We start from the raw sequence: 14,080 nt of genomic DNA, 5'->3' as shown, positions 1-14,080 counted from the left end.
TGAGTCTACCTCAAAAAACAACAACAAGGAGATAAAGCAGTAATGTGTTGGTAATACAGTTCATATTTGTTTGAGGGTGTTAATACAGTTTGACGGTGGTAGTACAGTACAACAACGGTTAATATTTCTTTCTGCTACAGTTTATATTTGTTTGTATGTATGTTATGTATGACATATGTGCAGAGATACAAAATAAATAAAAACTGTTTTTTAAAACATACTTGGTGAAGGGAATATAAGATTCAGCACAGCCGAATATAGAAATCTGACTTGTTTTTTTTCAAAATTCCAACTTCTTCCTCTACATATCCGTCTTTATATAATGGTTGTAAGCAATTACAGACCGATCCGGGGAAAAAATATGCATAAAAAACAAATTTAAGTCCAATTTTATCCCGATAACTTTATAATTCAATGAAATAAGTGCGTTTATGTGATTTTTGGAAGTGGACCTTATATTGAAGCCATGACTAATTGTGAATCGATACAGATCTACGTTGGTAGATATTCATATTATATTTACATGTACAACATTTTGTGTTGATACCGAACTAATTTCTCTAGAATATACATATATACCCTTAAAAGGGGTTCTATGAAATTTTTACTCATAACTTTTTACTTCGTAAACCGATTTTGCTGATTTTGACTACCAAGTTGCTTTGGAAAATAACAAATACTTTTGGTGAATTTGATTATTTTCTTTGCGTATTTATACCCTACACCACTTTAGTGGGGAGGGTATATTGGGTTTGCGCTGATGTTTGTAACATACAAAAATATTCGTCCTATACCCACCTTAAAGTATACCAATCGGATTAGAATCATTCTGAGTCGATTAAGCTATGTCCGTCTGTCTGGCTGTCTCTCCATGTAAACCTTGTGCGCAAAGTACAGGCCGCAATTTCCAAGATAATTGGATGAAATTCGTCACACACGCTTCTTTTGGCCCAAGGACGAAGCCTACTAAAATGAAAATAAAATAGGTCCATTATTTCACCTAGCACCCATACAACAGAATCCCCCGAAAAGGGCTTCTGAGCGGCACAACTAAGTTTTATACAAACCTTGATGACCTTGTCAAATTTCATAAAGATCGGCCCTCATTTGACCCTAGCTCCCATTCAAAGTCCCCTTCAGAAAATTACTTGAATGTCCCAAATTAACTTATAAACACAAATATCGCGATGGAATTCAGCAGAAATAAATATTATATGAATATATTCACAAAACTTTATCGGCCTTGGTCCATATTTGCCCCTAGCTCCCATAAAAAGAAAATTAGATTTTCATCCATTAATTGCTAAAATATATCGGAACAATGAATTACTATAAAGAATAAATCACATATAATATTCATAACTGGTGTAGGGTATCATATGGTTGGTCACGCCCGACTATACTTTCATACTTGTTTTAACCTGTGCAGTGTTTTGCACAGACAGACGGACATAGCTAAATCGACTCAGAATTTCACAAAGACCCAGAATATACATATATATTTTGTGGGATCTCAGATAAATATTTCTTGTCTACCCGCTATCACCTTTGATTGTGGTAGTGGGTTTAAAAACCAGATATCTGGTAGAATATTAATTTGTTAAAAACAACAACTTTGTTTCTATTTATTAAAGTCAGTTAGTCATTTTTAATAATAATAAGCAGACGTTTGATGCGGTTATAGCTTTTTTGTTAGATTTACTTAAAAATATATTTGCAGTATGAAATACAGTTCGCTTAAACAATATTTGTTAATACAATTTATGGCTCTGGCAGTAAATGCCGTAAGGTGATGTATATGACAATTAACTAGAAACCAAATATGTTAATTATTGAAATTATTACAGTTACTACTCCATAAATGCACCCGGTGTTATAAAATCTAATCGTAAATACACGGTTTTTACTGCCCTCCATGAAGCCAGTGGACCGTGTTCAATACGTATTGCTATTGAGGGACCCAGTTTTAATGAGTTTCAAGATATTACTCTACAACCATATGAAACGAAAGTTATAGATTTTTTTCCGAAAAAATTATTGCATGGCGATTATAAATTGAAGGCTGAAGGTTTAAACGGTCTTAGTTTTAAAAATCAAAGCAATTTAATCGCTTATCCAGATTATGGTCCCAAAATTTACATACAAAGTGATAAAGCTATTTATAAACCTCAAGATGTGGTCAACTTTCGTATTGTAATATTGGATGAACATACGAGACCATTAAATATTCAAGACCCTATAGATGTGGAAATATTTGTGAGTTTTAGTTTTAACAAAAGGAATACCGATTAACCGATTTTTATATGGTTTTTATATGGTTTCAGGATTCAGCTGAAAATCGTGTTAAACTATTTAGTCATATATCACTGACAAGTGGCGTATATACTGGACAATTCAAATTATCCAAATATCCTCTCTTAGGAAGATGGAAAATTAAAGCAGTTTTAGGTGGAAAATATGATTATTCGAATTACAAATACATTAAGATACTTGACTATACTTTACCAAAATTCAGTGTTTATCTAAAAACTCCTTCAAATATTGTTGTAGAGGATGGTTATATTAAAGTTGTAATATTTGGTAAATATACGTTTGATAAACATGTTGAAGGCAATGCCACTATTGAGTTGTGGAATGATTACGACAATATGCTTTTACAAACCCAACAAATTGAAATTGAAAGTTTAGGTTTCGTTGAATTCGATATTAAAGACGAAAAACGTATCAATAATGCTTATAGTCTAAAGATCAAGGCTAAGCTAACCGATAAGTACTCTGGCAGAACAGAGGAAGAAAACAAAACTATATATTTACAACGGCAACGTTATAATTTGTTGATACCATACGATGAAATAGAATTTGAAAATAATAAACCATATCGTCTAAATGTTTATGTTAAACATTGGACGGGAGCTGCAGTTTTGGATCACAGTACGCCAGTTACCATGGAACATGGCAGTAAAATGTATGAATCATTTTTAGATGAAAACGGTGTGGCTACCTTTGAATTCGATCATGAACCAAATGCCAAACATACTTTTTTGTTTAAAGATTCCAAAGAAATGTTATATAACATTTACACAAGTGCAAATTTAATGTTAAACAATAGGGAATTCTATTGTCGACTAAAGTTGGTGGGTGGAAAGTAAGTTTAATGTATTTCCAATGTTCGTTTAGAAGAAAGAAGAACTATTCAAATATTGCTCCATATTTTAGATTAAAACTTGGAAAACCCGTTCAAATTGAAGTCAGTTCTATTGTCAACATTCCTTATTTAATGTACACGATAATGGGCCATGCCAGTCTAATACGTACGGAATATATTAAAGTGCCACCCAATCAAAAGTCCCACATCATAACCATAACACCTACGATTGAAATGATACCCAAGTCCTTTATCTATGTATATTACGTACACAAAGGCAATTTACGTTATGAGGAAATGCGTTTGAGTTTTCCATATGAATTTGAAAATCAGGTATTGAACTACAATAAAAAAAACTTTCGATAACCTTAATCACTATTTATTAAGATCTCTTTGTCGGCGCCCAAACAAGCAAAACCTGGCGAAGTAATAACAATTGATTTAAAAGCACAACCCGATTCTTATGTCAGTATATTGGCAGTGGATTTGGGTGTTTACCTACTGGATAACACATATGATTTGAATAGAGGTGAAATTCTAAGTCACTTAGACTATGAAGTATCATATACTCCTATAGCGGCTACTCTATATCCCGGTTTAACATCTGGTCTGTTAACCTTAACCAATGCTCATTATCCATTCGAAAATATACCTGGCAAGTTATTGTATTTATATTAATTATAAAGTTATTTTTATTTCTATTCTCTACAGGACCTATACCGCCGAAGAGTGCTTATGTGGTACCACTTCGTTTTCGTAAAAAATTTCCTGAAACCTGGATATTTGATAATTTTGTGATGTAAGTAATTTCAACAAATATAAATTTAAAAACATTTGCCCAATTCACAATCGATGTCGTAGCGTTGTATGTCACACAAAATATTTGAAATAATTTTTTTTAAACAAAAACAAAACAATTATAAAAAATTACGACATACTACAATACAACCTTACAACACCGTTTGTGACTTGGACAGTTATGAATTTGGTAATTTTCTATCGCCAGAAATGAAACTGATACAAAACTAACCTTTCAAATACCCGACGTCATAACCACATGGCGCATAACGGCATTTTCAAATCATGCTATAACTGGTTTTGGTATAGTAAATGGACCCACAGATATTACAACCATATTACCATTTTTTATATCGCTTAATCTACCAAACTCCATGAAACGCGGAGAAATTCTTAATATACCCATAACTATATTCAATTATTCCAATCAGACGCTTGATACAACAGTAGTTTTATATAATTCCGATAAAGAATTCTATTTTATGGAATCAACTATACAGGGAACAGAGAAATCAAATGAGAACGAGCAACAAAATAAACTTGTTACAGTTCCAGCAGATAAAGCGAAAACTTTAAACTTTCTTATATATCCCATAAAAACAGGTGAAATAAGTTTAAGAGTCTCAGCTTCAAGTTCCTCGTATTGTTTTGAAAAAACTTCTAGTGGAACCGGAGGGTGTGCCCAAACAATTAAAGCAAGCTTTATATTTAAGTATTCCTAAGGGAGAGAAAATATCTTCAACATTTCTTATCGAAGAACCAGAGTTTAGTGTACCCGATTCTAATTGTATTACCTTTTCCGTGGGTGGACATTATTTAGTACCAACAGTTGAAAATTTCAATAATTTAATACAACTACCCACTGGTACAGGTGAACAAAATATGGTTAATTTTGCTCCAGGCATCTTAATTTTGCAATATCTTAAACTTAATGACAAGTTAAGTTCAGACAAAGATTTGGTTAAAAATTTACGTTCATCAATCGATATTGGTTATCAACAACAATTGTCATTTCGTCATGAAAATGGTGGCTATAGTGTATTCGGCATGGATACCGATGAGGAGCCCAATACTTGGCTTACCGCCTATGTGGTGCGTTACTTTCTTAAAGGTTTAGAATTTTTGTCTATTGAGACGAAGATAATTGAATCAGCTTTAGAATATTTATCCAAGCAACAGAAACCTAATGGGGAATTCCGTTACTCGGGTTATTTGATAAAACCAAATCATAAAAATGAGTACGGACTTACAGCTTTTATATTGTTAGCATTTTTGGAAAATCAAGTAAGTGTGCAAGAGGTTTCATAATACTCCGAGTTAATAGTTTTAATTACTATCTCCCTATTCTTAACTTCAGAAATACGCTACACAATATACAAAAATCATAGAAAATGGAGTAGAATTTCTAAATTCAAATTTGAATAATATCAACGACATTTACACCATATCATTAACAGCAACTATTTTCCAACGTATAAAGCATCATAGTGCCAAAACTCTTGTAGAACAATTGAAATCACATGCTAAGGAGAAGGATGGATTGAAATGGTGGTCGGCAAATGATCAAAATCTGTCCAATGATATAGAAATTACAGCATATGCTGCTTTAGCACTACTCGATACTCCCGGGGATCATAGTACAATATTAAAATGGCTAATTGAACAGCGTAATATCAATGGTGGCTTTAAATCATCCTACGATACAGTTGTGGGCATGGAAGCTTTAGTGAAATTTTCTGAATTATATAAAAATCTTAATAATATAAATTTAAAAATTTCCTATAGTGCAAAAGATTTGCAAGGTTCTGAACTGTTTACAAATGCATTTCATGTGAATGCGAATAATATTTTAGATTTTCAGGAACATGAGGTAAGTAAATTATTTATAATTATTCACACAATTTGGTGATATATATCATTTTTTCCTCTTTAGTTACCAAAAAACACACGCCATATTACTTTCGAAATGGAGGGCACTGGAACATCTTTAATACAACTCAAACAACAATACAACATTGTGAATACGAAAGAATTTCGTCATTTTAATATTCAACCTAAGGCAATACACAAAAATGAGGGAGAAATTAATGTAGAAATTTGTTTCACTTATCAAGCCGATGCGAATATGCCAAATGTAGCTAGCAATTTGGTAATAATGGAAGCAAATTTACCTTCTGGTTTTAAATCTGAACCCGAGAAAAGCCTTCCGTTAAAAGAAAATAAACTTGTACAGAGAATTGAATCTAAAAATTCAGAATCTACAGTTATTTTATATTTGGACAAATTGGAGCCGAACAAAAATCATTGTTTAACCATACCAGCTGATAAAACGAGTGAAATATTAATGCCACGGCCGGTAGCAATTCTAATGTATGATTATTACAATTTAAGTCGTTCGAATATAGAGTTTTATAGTTTATAAATAAAATTTGCATATTAAAACTTTTTGATTTTTAGAGTTTTTATTACAGTTTTACATCGACAAGCCACAAAGAAGTATTGAAGTTATAACTCAATGTTAGAACTAAATTTTCAACTATATGTGACTTTAAAAGAACATTCACAATGCTTAGTTTGGGATTTTTAAGTTCTGTGAAAAAGTTGAACATACTTAATACCATAAAAGATCATGTGTCAAATTTCATTGAATTATCTCTAAAATTGTGACCTGTAGTTGATTACAAGTTTCACAAGCTCTATTCGGGGGTTCAGTTGTATGGGGGCTAGGTGAAATAATGTACCGATATTAATCATTTTCAATAAGCTTCGTCTACGGTATAATAGAATATCATGTGCCAAATTTCATTGAATTGTCTCCAAAATTGCGACCTGTAGTTTGATTACAATGTTTACAAGCCCTATTCGGGGGTACAGTTGTATGGGGGCCAGGTGAAATAATGGACCGATCTTAACCATTATCAATAGGGTTCGTCCCTGTGACAATAGAAGATCATGTACCAAATTTCATTTAATTTTCTTCAAAATTGCGGCCTGTAGTTTGATTACAAAGTTTACATGGACGGACAGACGGACGGACATAGCTAAACCGACTCAGAAAATGATTCTGAGCCAATTGGTATTCTTTAAGGTATAGGACCAAAATTATTGTTCGTTACAATCATCAGCACAAACCCAATATACCCTCCCCACTAATGTGGTGTAGGGTATAATAAGAAACCCAAAGATCCTTACTGTAATAGTTTTCCAGATATACAATTAGTTACAATTCGCCATTTTTTCCGAATGTTAAATGAGATTTTAATGTAATCGATGAAAAATTAAAAAAAAATCTAATAGTTTATAAGTTATACGAAATCTTGCATTTAATTCTTATAGGAGGTGCCAAGCCACCATTGAAAGTCCGTGTCAAAGTTCTTCATGTAAAATTTGAAGATTCTAGATCTAGTAATTTCTCAGATATAGGAATTTTTCTATTTAATTCATATGGGGACTCACAGCCACCCAGATAAAAGTCCGCCCTTTTTTCTCTCAAAATGTTTACATGAATGTCAAAGTTCTTCTTGCAAAATTTGAAGAATATTTCTCTATTAGTTTTCCAGATAAACGAAAGCCCCCCATTGAACGTTCGTCCGTTATTCTCTGAATGTTCACATGAATGTCAACCAGTAATAAATTATGTACCTTCTGTTAATACCAGAAGGATTGACATAATCTGTATCAGAATTTAAACAAGTAAGAAGTTATAGTCGGGCGAGGTCGACTATATAATACCTTAAACCTTTATACGAATTAAATGTGATTTAGTTTTCTTAATAAAGCATTTAAGTTGAATTGTACTCAGATATAATTAAGCCATTTATTGTTTAATAAAACTGTGGATATTTAAGTAAAATTTTGATGGGGGCTTTTTATAGCGGCTAAGGTCAAATAAGGCCCTATAATTATAAAGTTCATCGGGGTTATCAAGACTAGTATAGAACTTGGTTTTGCAGCGTTTTGTCGAGATACGAGTATACTAAACATAATTATGAGCTTAAAATCAATATTTGGTGGGTTCAGTTGTATGGGGGCTAGGTGAAATAATAGACCGATGTTAACTACTTTGCAAAATTTTATTGACTTATCTCCAAAATTGCGACCTGTAGTTTGATTACAAGGTTTACAAGCCCTATTCGGAGGTACAGTTATGTGGGGGCTGGGTGAAATAATGGTCCGACCTTAACCATTTTCAATACGCTAATCCACAGAGACCATATTCGAAAATTTGCCCACTACTTGAGTAAGTCACAAAAAGGGCCACGTCACCCTGTAGTTCCAAAGTGCCACCGCGAAATAGGCCTAAAAGGAACATCAACTTTAAATAGTGTTTCAAAAAAAGAAAAGAAAGAAGGTGGTCCAACCAAATTTGTCAGAGTTTTTAATTAAAATAAAACTAGTTATACCCTACACCTCTTTAGTGGGTAGGGTATATTAGGTTTGTGCTAATGCTTACAACAAACAGTGATATTGGTGTTTCTGAGTCGAGTTAGCTATGTCCGTCCATCCCTTGTAAACCTTGTAATCAAACTACAGGTTGCAATTATAAAGATAATTTAGTGAAATTTGATATATTATTTACTATTGTGCCAGGGGCGAAGCCTATAGAATGTTTAAGATCGGACCATTATTTCTCCTAGCCTTCATACAACTGAATCCCCGAAGAGGCCTTGTAAACCTTGTAATCAAACTATAGATCGCAATTTTGGAGATAATTCAATTCAAAATTTGGCATCTTATATATAGTGCCATAGACGAAACCTATTGAAAATTGTTAATATCGGTCCATTATTTCACATAGCCTTCATACATCTGAACCCGACAAATGGGGCTTTTAAGTATATAATTATGTTTAATATACTTGTATCTCGATATAAATCTGCAAAACCATGTTCTTTACTAGCCTTGATGACTCTTATGAATTTTATAATTATAGGGCCTTATTTGACCCTAGACCCTATAAAAAGCCCCCTTCAAAATTTTACTTAAATGTCCCAATATTATTCAACAATAAATGGCATAAGTATATCTGAGAAAGGTACAATTCAGCTTAAATGCCTCAAAAAAATGCCGACAAAAAATTTGCGTCATTTAATAAAAGATTTTTATTAATTATAAACTATAAAACTGTGTACTCGAACGAGTCAAGTTGTAATAATCATACATTATAATGGCTGATAGTTTTGCCATTAATATTTCACTTGTTTTCTCTGCAGGAATTTCAAGACAATGACTTATATTTGGCTGTAGCTTATCTAAATACAAAATAATTGTAGATTCTGAATTTTTAGACTCGAATTTTTGGACAATATTGTTTTCTCTTAAAATCATATTCTTCTCGGCATTAGATTTAAAACCAGAAGGTAAATTTGCTTCCATTATAACCATGTTGGTGGTGATTTCATTTTGGATATTCGAATCGTAATGGTAAGTGAAACAAACTTCCAAATTCATTTCTTCATTATTTTTAAATATAGTTTTAGGTTGAATATTAAAATGTTGAAATTCTTCCATATTCAAAATATTATACTGATGATTGAGTTGCACCAATGAGGCACCATTACCCTCCATTTCGAAAGTAATATGACGTGTAGATTGTGGTAACTGAAAAATTAAAAAAAAATGTTCTTTAGGGAAACTTGTTAAACAGACCATGTAATTTAATAAATACCTCAATTACATGCAAATCTAGCAAAGAGTTGGAATTTACTCTGAACACATCCTTTGCCACTTCAGTGCCTTTCCGATCTTTGGCAAAATAAGAAATTTTTAAATTTACATTTTTAAGATTTTTGTATACATCAGAAAATTTCACTAAGGCTTCCATGCCCACGACAGTATCATAAGAAGACGTAAAACCTCCATTAGCATTACGTTGTTCTATCAGCCACTTTAAGATTGAAGTATAATCTCCGGGAGTTTCCAGCAGAGCCATTGCTGAGTACGATGTAATTTCAATATCATCGGCCAAGTTTTGATCATTTGCAGACCACCACTTGAGACCATTATGCTCTTTACAAAGTGGATTTAATTTGTTTATTAAAGATCGGGCACTGGGATGCTTAGCACGTTTAATAGCAGTTGCTATCAATGATAGTGCATAAATATCCTGGGTATTGTTCAAGTTTGAAGTTAGAAATTCTACTCCACTTTGTATATTCTTTGCATATTGCGTAGCATATTTCTAAAATTTAAAAAAGACATCAAAAATTTCTCATATATTTAGGAATTGATCAAAATCCTTTATATATTTACTTCATTTTCTAAAAAGGCCAACAGTATAAAAGCAGTAAGTCCATATGCATTTTTATGTTTTGGATTTAATAAATATCCTGTATAGGGAAACTCTCCATTGGATTTTTGTTGACCGGACAAATACTCCAAAGCTGAGTCAATTACTTTTGATTCAATCGATATAAATTGCGAAGCTTTAATAAAGTAACGCACCACATAGGCGGTTAACCAAGTATTGGGTTCTTCATCGGTTTCCATGCCAAAGACGCTGTAACCACCATTTTCATGACGAAATGACAATTGTTGTTGGTAAGCAACTTCAATTGATGAACGTAAACTTTCCACTAAACCCTTCTCTTTCGTAAATTTACCATTTGCTTTCAGATATTGCAAAATTAGGACTGGAGGTGCAAAATTGACCATATTTTGTTCACCACAGCCAGTGGGCATTTGTATTAGATCATTGAAATTCTCCACTGTGGGCACTAGATAATGGCCACCCACAGAAAATGTTATATAATCGGAATCGGGTACACTACCTAAGGGCTCTTTGATACTAAAAGATGATGATATTTTCTCCTCGCCCGGAATACTTAAATATGAAGCTTGATTAATTTGTTTAGGTACACCTTCTGGTTCAACTTTAAGTTTCTGCAGAACAGCATCCGTATACATGGAACTTGAGGCTGTAACTTTAAGACTTATTTCTCCTGTTTTTATGGGATATATAATAAATTTCACTGTCTTGGCTTTGTCTTCCGGCACTGTAATTACTTTCGTTTGTTGTTGATCATCATTTGATTTCTCAATTCCCTGTATTGTTGATTCCATAAAATCGAACTCTCCATCATTTTTATGTAGCATCACTTCTGTCTCAAGAGTCTGATTGGAATAATTAAATATTGTTACAGGTATCGTGACAATTTCACCACGTTTCACTGAGTTTGGTAGATTAAGTGATATGAAAAAGTTTTGTATAGTTGTAATATCTGTGGGTCCATTTACTATACCAAATCCTAAAATATCATTATTTGAAAATGCCGTTATGCGCCATGTAGTTATGGCATCCGGTATTTGAAGTGTTAATTTGGTATCAGTTTCGTTGCTGTAGGAGAAATGATTTTATATATTTTTATTTGAATGATTATTGAAATTAGGAAAAAATTACTTACATTAAAAAGTTATCAAATATCCAGGTTTCTGGAAATTTTTGACGGAAACGAAGTGAATATGGTCGCACAAACACTGGTTTCGATATTGATGTTAATAATTCATATGGATAATGAGCATTTGTTAACGTCACCAGTCCAGACGTTAAACCGGGATATATCATCGCCCATGGTAGTGGAGTATATGACATTTCATAACTCAATTCATTTATAATATCCATCCGACTTAAATCATATGAATTATCCAATAAATATACACCCAAATCCACTGCCAATATACCGACATACGATTTGGGTTGTGCATTTATAGTAATTGTAACATTTTCACCAGGTTTCACTTTTTTAGGTGTCGATAGAGAAATCTAATAATAGAACTAGTTAATGTGATATACTTTTTAAATAGTTAGCAGTTCAAAATTAATACCTGATTTTCGAATTCAAGGGGAAAACTCAAAAGCATTTCTTCATAGTGTAATTTGCCTTTGTGTACGTAATACACATAGATATAGGACCTGGGTATCATTTCAATGGAGGGCGTTATGGCAATGATATATGACTTTTGATTAGGTGGCACTTTAATGTATTCTGTATGTATCAGACTGGCATGACCCATTAACGTATACATCAAATAAGGAATGTTGAGGATCGAACTGACTTCAATTTGAACGGGTTTTCCAATTTTTAATCTAAAATGAATTAAACAATTTAACAATGATTTAAACTGTTATGGCATTAGCATATCATGGCAGTTTTACTCATATCTCCCTTATTTTTAGATCTACTAGCTTTTTAGCATTTTATCTGCAAATAAGGCTGATAGAATACTTCAAATTTTAAATATCTGCGGGCATCTGAAAACTGACTTCAAAATACAGACGGACGGACATGACTTAACTGACTCCACTCTATGTAAGGACTTGCAAAATATATGTACTTACTTCATAGGGCTGAAAAGTTATATTATAGATAAATACATATATTCAATATATTCTTACATTTTATCCACCAACTTAAGTCGACAATAGTATTCTCTGTTATTTAACATTAAATTTTCACTTGTGTAAATGTTGTATAATTTTGCCATGGAATCTTTGAATTTAAACAAATGCTGGGCATTTGGATCGTGTTCAAATTCAAATGTTACCACACCGTTTCGATCCAAAAACGATTCATACTTCTTATTACCATGCTCCATGATAACTGGCGTAGTGTGATCTAAAACCGCTGCTCCCGACCAATGTTTAACATAAACACTCAGGCGATATGGTTTATTATTTTCAAATTCTATTTCATTGTATGGTATATCAATTTTATATCGTTGATCATGTAAATTTATTTCTTTCATTTCTTCTTCAGTTCTACCCGTCTGATTATCGGTTAGTTTTGCCTTGACCTTTAGAGTTTTGGTGTGATTAAGTTTTGTTTCATTCTTAATATTGAACTCGACAAAACCTAAACTTTCTATAACAACATGTTTTGTTTGAAGGACCACTGAGCCATCTAACAATTCTACTGTAGCATTACCTTCTACATGTTTATCAAATGTATATTTTCCAAAGATTACAACTTTAATATAACCATCATGTAGAACAATATTGGACGGTGTCTTAAGATATACACTGAATTTTGGTAACATATAGTCTAATATGTGTATGGCTTTATAGTTGAAATAATCATATCTTCCACCTAGGACAGCTTTAATATCCCATTGGCCTAATATGGGATATTTGGAAATGTCCGGTAAAAACGCCATGTGTAAGAGTAATGTTATCAAATAGTTTAACACGATTTTTATCTTTATCCTAAAAAGAGGAATAAAACAATTTGTTTATATACATATATAACTGAATAGATATATCATAATATCCAGACGATACTTAAAACCGGTTTTCGGTTTCATTTTAACACAAAACTCACCCATATTTCTATGCTCACGGGATCGCTTATATTTAACGGTCTTGTATGTTCATCCAATATCAAAACTCGAAAATTAACTATATCTTGTGGTTTATAAATGGCCTTATCAGTTTGTATGTAAATTTTTGGACCATAATCTGGATAGGCGTATAAAATACTTTCATTTTTAAAAATCAAACCGGATAAGCCTTCTGCCTTTAATTTATAATCTCCAGGCATTAATTTCTTGGGGAAAAAGTCTATTAGCTGCGATTCGTATGGTTGTAAATTAATATCTTTAAACTCATTTAAATTGGGACCCTCAAGGCCAATACGCATAGAACATGGTCCACTGGCATCATGGAGAGCAGCAAAAACGGAATATTTACGATTGGATTTTATAACCCCGGGTGCATTTATGGTATAGTAACTAACAAATAAAGAAATTTTAATTTTTTTTAAATATAAAAAATTCTCAATAACATTTCTATATACGAAACCTTTCAGTATCTGCTGCTAAAGCAATACATTGTATCAGCAAGAATTGATAGAGCAAATGGCGTTTCATATTATAAATTTAATTATTTAAAACAAATATTTAATAATTATTTTAGCCGTTACTTTTTTAAAATCATTTCGTATTAGTAACTAAATTTAATGTTAAAAATAAAAAATATATCTGATATTTTAAAAACAATCCATGTATATATTTGATTAAATTATCATTAAGAAAATCCAGTTAATTACCTGTATATGTCGGGATATTCGAAATAAGTTATAATGTTTTTTTATTCACCATCAAAAAGTATGGTAATTTATTTATACCCTACACCACTTTAGT

At 32.2% G+C, this 14,080-nt stretch overlaps 3 protein-coding genes across 3 annotated transcripts; 2 read left to right on the top strand and 1 right to left on the bottom strand.

Moving 5' to 3' along the window:
- The first annotated feature begins 1,711 nt into the window (after window positions 1-1,711).
- On the top strand, window positions 1,712-3,556 carry LOC111682090 (CD109 antigen-like). Its single transcript, XM_046945037.1, has 4 exons — window positions 1,712-1,789; window positions 1,848-2,256; window positions 2,325-3,145; window positions 3,217-3,556. Exons 1-4 carry the CDS (start codon window positions 1,722-1,724, stop codon window positions 3,509-3,511), a joined length of 1,593 nt encoding a protein of 530 aa, XP_046800993.1. The 5' UTR covers window positions 1,712-1,721; the 3' UTR covers window positions 3,512-3,556.
- Window positions 3,557-3,855: 299 nt separating this feature from the next.
- Window positions 3,856-6,365, top strand: LOC124419474 (ovostatin-like). Its single transcript, XM_046949131.1, has 4 exons — window positions 3,856-3,944; window positions 4,152-5,227; window positions 5,301-5,813; window positions 5,877-6,365. Exons 2-4 carry the CDS (start codon window positions 4,826-4,828, stop codon window positions 6,363-6,365), a joined length of 1,404 nt encoding a protein of 467 aa, XP_046805087.1. The 5' UTR covers window positions 3,856-3,944; window positions 4,152-4,825.
- A 2,671-nt stretch (window positions 6,366-9,036) lies between these two features.
- On the bottom strand, window positions 9,037-13,807 carry LOC111687575 (CD109 antigen-like). Its single transcript, XM_046949127.1, is given in 9 exon segments — window positions 9,037-9,544; window positions 9,612-10,124; window positions 10,196-11,279; window positions 11,347-11,705; window positions 11,768-12,029; window positions 12,339-13,067; window positions 13,069-13,145; window positions 13,261-13,669; window positions 13,740-13,807. Coding segments are annotated over 9 exon segments (3,993 nt in total). The 3' UTR covers window positions 9,037-9,052.
- Between the last annotated feature and the right edge of the window lie 273 nt (window positions 13,808-14,080).

This window comes from Lucilia cuprina, chromosome 2 (assembly GCF_022045245.1).
Source record: "Lucilia cuprina isolate Lc7/37 chromosome 2, ASM2204524v1, whole genome shotgun sequence".
NCBI lineage: Eukaryota > Metazoa > Arthropoda > Insecta > Diptera > Calliphoridae > Lucilia > Lucilia cuprina.
Note: the sequence above shows the minus strand (reverse complement) of the source record. Positions and strands in the feature narration are given on the sequence as shown.

Bases quoted from the DNA above. Each gene is read 5' to 3' on its own strand.
- LOC124419474 (XM_046949131.1), top strand. From the start codon at position 4,826: ATGGTTAATTTTGCTCCAGGCATCTTAATTTTGCAATATCTTAAACTT. The intron at 5,228-5,300 runs GTAAGTGTGCAA...TCTTAACTTCAG, and splicing joins TAGCATTTTTGGAAAATCAA to AAATACGCTACACAATATAC. The intron at 5,814-5,876 runs GTAAGTAAATTA...TTTCCTCTTTAG, and splicing joins TAGATTTTCAGGAACATGAG to TTACCAAAAAACACACGCCA.
- LOC111682090 (XM_046945037.1), top strand. From the start codon at position 1,722: ATGAAATACAGTTCGCTTAAACAATATTTGTTAATACAATTTATGGCT. The intron at 2,257-2,324 runs GTGAGTTTTAGT...ATATGGTTTCAG, and splicing joins CTATAGATGTGGAAATATTT to GATTCAGCTGAAAATCGTGT. The intron at 3,146-3,216 runs GTAAGTTTAATG...TCCATATTTTAG, and splicing joins CTAAAGTTGGTGGGTGGAAA to ATTAAAACTTGGAAAACCCG.